This window comes from Bactrocera latifrons, unplaced genomic scaffold (genome assembly GCF_001853355.1).
Source record: "Bactrocera latifrons isolate USDA-ARS-PBARC rearing strain unplaced genomic scaffold, ASM185335v1 scaffold_346, whole genome shotgun sequence".
NCBI lineage: Eukaryota > Metazoa > Arthropoda > Insecta > Diptera > Tephritidae > Bactrocera > Bactrocera latifrons.
Window position 1 is genome coordinate 178688 of NW_017536986.1, and position 8528 is coordinate 187215.

Genomic DNA, 8528 nt, shown 5'->3' on the forward strand with positions numbered 1-8528 from the left:
TTAGTTGGCCCAAACGAGCGCTGTAAGACTAACGGGGTTATGGGAACAAAGGTGCTGCTCAACTATGCACAAAGGTGGTAGAATCAATATTTTTAGTAATTAATTATCAAATGTGATTGATGAAGAAAGCAAATAATAGAAGTGAAAGCATGTAAATGAAGTAAATGCTGCATACTTATGTATGTATGGGCACTTGTATATTATAAATACACATAAACCGATTTAGTATATATCTAGTTTAGGTAATAGGAATTATTTACTAGTCATTCCTTGTTTTTTTTTTTTTTTTAATAATCGCCAAATACTGAAGCTTAGCAAATCGAATAAAAATCATAAATAACAAACTTCTAATGTTGATTTCAAGAGAKCACAGTTTAAACACAGGGAGTAGAAAACTATTAAATCGAAAAATCGAAACCGACTGATTGATTTTGGTCCAAGCATAATTAATAAATAAAAAATTGCAACACATAATGCAATAAAATTGTAATTATTTAATTTTTTGTTTACACAGCTTCTATATATTCAATTTTAATATATAATTCTTTTCTCTTTTGTTCATCTAACTGCTTTCACTCATTTGAATTCAAATTCCTTCACTTCCTCCGGTTTTTATCCAACAAAACCGAACCGACCATAGTTCACCACGATACGAAGATTCCACCACTTTATGATTTTGGCAGCACTTTACAGTTGGCCGGCAAATGGCATTACTAACATCTGACACTCTGTAACGTAATTGAGTGGAGCAAAAATATAGCAAACAAAAACAACAAAAGAGACACGTAAGTGAATATAGCGTCTACGTTATTTGCATCACGAAAGCAGCAAAATATTGGCTAGCAAAAAATTATTTATCAACAGATATTGAATTGCATCAGTTTGCTCCCCGTGTAAATATTACTAAATTCGTACAGATATACAAAAAGAAAATTAAATGAAAACTTCCAATTCTTTCATTTWCAAAACTTGAAGTGCAACATCCATTAAAACAAGATAATAGTGACTGGTGAACTTTCACTGAAAATTGTTTACAATTTTATATGAGAATAACAAGGGGCGGAGGCGACTAATGTTTTGGGAATGCTATTAGACATTTGCAAATAAATATACCGTACATTTACCAAMATAATTTAATAATCGACTAAAAGGTCACCTGTTAAGGTGAACGACTACGGTAGCCCAATGGCTAAAAAGCAATTGATATGCAATGGAGCGTGGTACTTAACGCTGACGCTGTGCTTTATTTTGTGGGTGCGTCATAGTAGTGGATACTTTACCGCCTACGATGAGTTGGATACAAGTAAAAACTGCTTTTGTGAGGTTCGTTTATCGAAAATAATTTGACTTACCCTTTTCGCTTTTCTAATGGTATTTTACTCTATTTACAGTTAAAGGGCTCAATAAACGATTGCAGTTGCACCATTGACACTGTAGATCATTTTAATAACATCAAAATTTATCCACGTCTCAAATCGCTGCTGGTGAAAAACTTTTTCCGTTTTTATAAAGTAAATTTGAAGAATACGTGTCCTTTCTGGCCGGATGATAGCAGATGTGCTATACGATTTTGTCAAGTGCAAAATTGTGATGAAGAACATATACCCAAAGGTTTAATTGAGAAAAGCGAAAATACAAAATCTGCAGCTTTTAAGGTGGGCGTACTGTGATGTGTGTTACATATATTCATAATTGGTAAAATCTACGCAAGTTATTAATTATAAGCCAACTCATCGTTATAGGCTTATCTAATTACTGCATATTTGTTGTAAAGTGTTAATGAATAGTGCTTGCCACGTAAACGCAAATAATCGCTTTCGTAAACGCGTTATCATTATTTGCAGTAACTCGGTTTTTTTTATACTATGACTCTCATTAATATATTAAAACAATAAAAAGTTATATATAATTTCAGTCTAAAGCTAGTAAGATATAATACATATTTATTGTTATTTGCATCAAATACTACGTGGTTATATACCTCACGAAAGCAGTGATTTTATCAATCAAAAGTTTAATATAGTATTTGTTATCATATTAACATCCCGTCTACGTAGATTAACTAATCTAATGATAACATATTTTTTTTTTATTGAACAGTACACCAAAGAGGCACAATCGTCGGAATGCTCTGAAGCCGAGGACTACAATAGCGTTTTAAGTTATTTGGACACAAGTCTGAGTGATCAGGCGCACCGTGAGTTCGAGCGTTGGGCCAAGCACGATGAAGCGGAAGAAGATTTTTGTATTTTGGAGGATGAAAACAATGGCTCTCAGTATGTAGATTTATTGATAAATCCCGAACGCTATACCGGCTACCGAGGTGAATCCGCACATCGCATATGGCGTAGCATTTATATGGAGAACTGTTTTGGACGTAAAAATGAATCAAAATCACTTTCGGATTTCATACCACAACTCGATTTAAATGACGTGTGCTTGGAGCAACGCGCCTTTTATCGCATTATTTCGGGTCTACATAGCAGCATCAACATACATTTATCCGCGAAATATTTGCTATCTGAATCAAAAGATTTTCTGGATCCTCAAGGTATTTGGGGACCAAATGTAGAGGAGTTTAAACGACGCTTTAGTCCGGAGACAACAAATAGTGAAGGACCACATTGGCTGCGAAATCTCTATTTCATATATTTGGTGGAATTGCGCGCATTAGCCAAAGCTGCGCCATATTTACGGCGTGAGGAGTACTATACCGGTATTGCAGAGGAGGACGAAGAGGTGAAATTGGCTATAAATGATCTACTATCTGTTATAGAGTGAGTATGCGGTACAATTGCTTGTTACTTTATGTGTGTATATGTTATATGATGACTTTAATTATTTTTTATGTTTTTGTCGCAGATCATTTTCTTCACATTTCAATGAGAACGTGCTGTTTTCGAATGGTGTGACATCGCTTAAGTTCAAGAATGAATATAAAGAAAAATTCCGAAATATTTCCCGAATAATGGATTGCGTGGGTTGTGATAAATGCCGACTATGGGGCAAACTGCAGGTATGCAATAAACAGTAAAAAAACAGAAATTTATTCTATATCGAAATTCATAAATATTTATTTATTATATTGTACCATAAATTCACAGACTCAAGGCCTYGGTACAGCGTTGAAGATTCTCTACTCCGAAAAGTTGAATGTGGCGACAGAGAGTGGCTTGTGGGAACGACCGCATATAGAGGAGAATCCGTTATTTAAACTTTCACGTACAGAAATTGTATCGCTATTCAATGCATTCGGACGGTAAGTACTATCTTGTCTCTCTCACAGTGTGAAGTGAAAGTCTAAAAAAGCAATAAGTAATATGTTTTTCTTCTTCCTCTTTTTGCTAGACTTTCAAACAGCATCTTCGAGATGGAGAATTTCCGCAATTTGCTACGGTAATAAATACACATGTGAAACACTTGCCGCTGCTTTTGTATTTGCTAGCTAATGCGACAGACAGCAAAACCAATTATCAATGTWGTACGACTAGTATTTATTTAGCAAATAGTTGATACCATAGAGGCGCKAACAAGCATTTTTCAACACTAACGCCGACCAATGGTTTCCCCCTTTTTACCTCAACAAAACAATGAAATTATATTAGAGTTGTGTAGATAATTTTTGAAGTAGCTAAAACTAAGTTTTTAATTTTAAGCAAATTTATTTATTAAAATTGTTATTATTTGAAAAAAAAAAAAAACAAAAAAGATTTGTTACTTAAATACTTCCCATCAAACCGTGCAATCAGATGCTGGAAATTGTAGTGATCTATAAGAATCATTTTACAAGGAATAAAGAAAAAAATCAAATCAACAAAAATTATTTAATGTGRAAAATAGCTTTATGTATTATCTAAAGATTTTTAAATATTTATTATATGTGTATTCATAGTGTAATGCTCAAAAACAATTTATGTGATTTGTATATATGACAGGGATGGGTATTAAAGCGCATTAAAACAAAACAAAGAAACACGAAAAAGATTTTTTAATATTATACTTGTTTGTGAGTTGAAAATAAATGCATTGATGTATGTAGATAAATGGGCGCTGTGTTAGACAACACAATTGTTTGTATTTATATATTTTATTTGCTATGTGCCGCGTGTCCGCACCGCGCAAGGAAATTGTTATTTTTGTAATTTTGTTACATTTTTTTTATTATATTGCTTTACATACAATTTTATTAACTATTTTTGGTGTCTAACATTTCAATACCTTTACCGACTCCCTTTGAGTGAATGGCGAACTTGGAATTAAACCACCGTCCAGATGGAGAGCTTGAGTTGCCGCGAGAAATGAGAGTGACCCTTCTCGATACTGTAGCAGGTTAAACTTCTACTTTTCCAGAATAGACCCCGAMWTATGAAATATRTGTCCTTTGCATGCCYCACCAACCCCACTCTCCTGACACYCTTCTTCCTTTGGCACGTTTCCTGGACCTACCATTGAATGACGTTGACGWCAATTTAGCTAATCCTTAYCATCCTAACGAGGATTAGGTAACTGTTACAAAAAACAAAGGAATTTTTCAAATCGGACCACTGTASCATATAGCTGCCATACAAACTGAMCGATCAAAATCAAATCTTTGTAAGGAAAATTTTTTATTTGACAAGGTCATTTTCTACACCTTAGTACGTTAAATATTTCCTTCCAACAAATTTTTGAAAAATTCGCTAACGAATACCGTAAATTGTTGSCACAACAACAAAGACAAAGTGTGCTTGATTTTTCCAAGACATAAAGCTACTATAGCAACTTGAGTCGTCTTATAATCGATTTAACAGCAGCAGGACGCTAAGGACACATGAGTAACTTTGTGACAAACGTCAGAGTCTAAAAGCAACATTTAAATTGAAAATTTGTTGTAGTAACGTTGTTTACCGGTCTTCAAAATTTTGGGTCGAAATTTAATTGAAATATTTGTCAAAGAAAAAATTGTGCGAAACAATTGTTTATACAGCGATTTATTGCGTAAACTTAAGCAAATCTCGGCTGTGTGAAAAATTAAATTCAATTTTGTACATAAAAGGWTTTAATTTGAAATAAACGAAATGGTGCTGCTGCAAGTTAAACGCGGCGACGAGAATCTGTTCATTTACGAGACCAGCGTGGATGACGACACCACCCATGTGATACGCGATATYACTGCTATTTACAACGGACGCTTGAAAGTCTATCGCGTTTGCTCGGAAATTGAGGAACTCATTGAACATGGCACCATGTTGCCACCGGAAATGGTGGGACTGACCGACGAGCAAATTCTTGAGTTGAAATTGAAGGATATTTGGGCCGAGAAATGCATACCGGCTGGTGGTTTCGTCACGAATAAAGACCCACTGGGGCGTCGCAATGGACAGCAGCCGCAAGAAAAAATGCGTGAGATTCTTAAGAAGGCAATGGAGGATGCCAAGAGCTTTATCGATAAGGTAAAAACGTTAACTGCGGTTCGCGGTTTTTAAGTTAAGATAATTTTGTGTTATGTTATATTGCTTTAGAAATTAGTGGCAGCGCGTCAGCCGTTACAGTTGAAAAATGTTTCCGAGGCTTTGAATTTATTACGCGGCGCTATCACCATTGTTTACCCCATGCAATTGCCGCCGCACGATATCATACGCATGGAATTCAACAATACGGAGGATTTGAACGGCACACAAGCCTCACGCGAAGTCATCGAGCCAGCCAAGGCACAGTTGTGGTTCGCTGGCAAGCAAATTCTGTCCGAACAAAAGTTACACAAATATGTTGGCAGGAACGATAAGACTAAAGTTAGTGATGCGATGTATGAATGGTGGTGCATAATTATTACTAATTTTTGGTTATCGTGGGAATTTAGGTTGTTGTTAAAATAAATAAGCAAGGCGAAGGGCCACCCGGTCGGGAGGCTGTGCTCACGGAAGATATGCGTAAACGTATGATGGCCGAAGCTTATCGCAGACAGGAACAGTTGAAGGTAAGTGATATCTACAGTTAGATTAGCTTAACCCTACCATCTAGCAAAGACACATTAGAATGTCGCTAATTTGTGGAGTATAAAACTACTGTATATTGATCATAAAAATCTTCAGTAATCGGCAAAATGCCTATCACAAATTTGTTCAGGCAGCTAATATCAGTTTCGGTTATCTGTTGTTGTTTTAGCGGTTACCTAGTGGCAGTTACGATGGCAAGGATTAGCTAACTTGTCGTCGACGTCATCTAACGGTATGATTGTTGAGATATTTCAACGTCAGACGTAGAAGTTAAAAAAAAAGAAAGACTTAATATCCGAGTAGATTTCGGCTGTAAAGGATAGGATATTTGACAACAGTGATTTACAAATCGCTAATGAATTTTTCCATAGAGTTATTTATGGTATGTTTTTTTCAAAATGCTCTAGACCAAAAAAACAATATGTAGAGATTTTCGGACATATATTTACACAGAAACTTCATTAATTTAATTAATCTAATTTTTTTCGCTTTGTAGACCAATATTTAAATAGTTTTATTATAAGGAACTTTCCCAACTAAGTTAAATATCGAAACTTGGAACACCTTTTTTTTTTTGTGTTTTTCTTGAGAATAATTCTTTTAGAATGGGTTTTGAGGTTAGGCTAAGTCGTATGACTGATCGTCATACTTATGGTGATGGGACTTCACTTGGACATCTGTGAACACTAGTGCACTTAGATCCAGATTTTCAAAATTCGTAGATATGATCTTATCTGACAATTAAAGAGTCGAGCTAAGGCTGGAGAGTTGAGAAAAAGTGCCTAGATGATGCCAMTTTCTTCCATACAGCTTGGGCAATTCACGTCTGACAAAGTACATAAACTCACCGCATATAATCTTATTGGGCAGTATCCAGTTAAAACGACTACCTTGGTAGTAAGATRAACTTTTCTAAGAGCAAGTAGTYCARAGGTTGTCAGCCGCACAAGGTTTGGTTCTTGACGAAMGCTTGCCAAACTCACGAAGGGCTGTTGTGTGCCCTCTATAGCTAGTTTATCGGCTTTGTAGTATCCGGCGATTGATCTGTGATCCGGTACCCAAATATGTCGGATAACAAAACTGATAACATGGTTTGATGTTGTTGATAAAAATAAAGACAAACACTCTTTGATAAGTTGCCAACGAGTTCAAGGCCAGCATAGAAGCACCGATATCAGTGTAAATACAAGCCTGTCTGAGGGACATCTATTTCTGCCTTGATGGTAGCCAACTCCGTTTGAAAGAAAGAAAGTGGTCTGGTCGTCTTAAGATAGATTGGATGGAGAATAATTGGCTGCAGGCTTGCCGTCCCACCTTTTCCCTAAGTTTCGATCTATCCATAAAACACCTCAAAAGACGGCTTACGCGGAATTTAGTTCTCATTTCTTACCCTCGTTTTCATACCATTTACGCATTTCTAAAATGAAATGAAAATCTTAAAATTCGTTTCGTTTGCATTTTTGATTTATTTTGTATTAGAACTACTTTAATCTATATAATTTAAATTAGCTAATTATTATGTAAAGATCTAAAAAAGTGAGGAYATAGCAAAACATTTTACTACATTGCTTCAAGTAGAGGATCTTTGTTTCTAAGTATCATAGTATATATGCATGTTTGTATGAGTTTATGAATAACAGCGTTTGATARATCAACAGAAAACAATTATATGTACATATACAGCAGTTTAAATTTGAGTTTTTTTAAGTTTGTTGTTTTTTTTTTCGAAGGATTCTTTAAGGGAGTTTTTCTTTTCAATATATAATATATTCAGTTGAGTTTTGAACAAGTTTTTATATGTAAGTTAAAGAGCGACAGAAAAATCGAGTTTTTTAATGCAAACTCTTAAATTAAATGTGCGATTATTATTTACTTACAAATACAAATAATAATATCCAAGATGTGCAATGAACTTTAGCAGAAAGCTGAAGTACTGTACTCTATAATCAATTCTTTACTTGAATTTAAAGATGTAAAAGTTTTGAGGTCGATATTTTAGTAGTTAGTTAATTACTGTGTGCAAAAAATATTAAGACTTTTTTATTTAAATTTCGCGCGAAGACCCGTTCGTCGGAATATTTTTTATAGGTTSGTATGACTGTCAGTGACATCAAGTGTTTAGTACACGCCTCTCTTTCTGAAGTGCATAAAATGCATTTGGCGATTTTTACGATAAGTGAAACTATTCAAGAAAGAAGTTCCATTAAATTTTTTCGAAAAAACTGTGACGCGTTTACGTAGGGGGATCAATTACGAACAAAGTCTTACTATTTTTTGCTCATAGTAATATATTAAACAAGCATCGTCTTAAGGTAGGGTAGCTATTTTGGGCATATCATTCACCTTAGTTTTTAATGCTTTTAAACCCTTGAAGATGATATTCAACAAAAGTCTCGAATATGTTGCTCGAAATTACTCATGAGTCCTCTATGAGCTAATGTTGASTTCAACTAGTTTGATGTATTGCTAAAAGGGTTGCATTTTTTAACTAAACATTATTGGATTTAAGAATTTAAGATTTTTGGATTGAAAATTAAATGTTTTGGGATTAAA

At 34.7% G+C, this 8528-nt stretch overlaps 2 protein-coding genes across 3 annotated transcripts in view; both read left to right on the top strand.

Annotated features, from left to right (window-relative positions):
• The first annotated feature begins 793 nt into the window (after positions 1 to 793).
• LOC108971506 (ero1-like protein) lies at positions 794 to 3793 on the top strand. Of its 2 annotated transcripts, XM_018937621.1 has the most exons (7): positions 794 to 893; positions 976 to 1323; positions 1392 to 1655; positions 2101 to 2777; positions 2863 to 3016; positions 3105 to 3259; positions 3349 to 3793. In XM_018937621.1, exons 2-7 carry the CDS (start codon positions 1186 to 1188, stop codon positions 3398 to 3400), a joined length of 1440 nt encoding a protein of 479 aa, XP_018793166.1. In that variant the 5' UTR covers positions 794 to 893; positions 976 to 1185; the 3' UTR covers positions 3401 to 3793. The 2 variants fall into 2 exon arrangements, with proteins under 2 accessions (XP_018793166.1, XP_018793165.1); XM_018937620.1 differs by having other exon boundaries at positions 794 to 1323.
• Positions 3794 to 5057: 1264 nt separating this feature from the next.
• The window catches only part of LOC108971484 (UPF0769 protein CG18675), a 7278-nt gene continuing 3807 nt past the window's right edge, over positions 5058 to 8528 (top strand). Inside the window, exons 1-3 of the mRNA XM_018937583.1 lie at positions 5058 to 5432; positions 5502 to 5771; positions 5840 to 5956. Of these exons, the coding sequence (XP_018793128.1) occupies positions 5058 to 5432; positions 5502 to 5771; positions 5840 to 5956 (762 nt within the window). The remainder of the gene's footprint in view (positions 5433 to 5501; positions 5772 to 5839; positions 5957 to 8528) is intronic.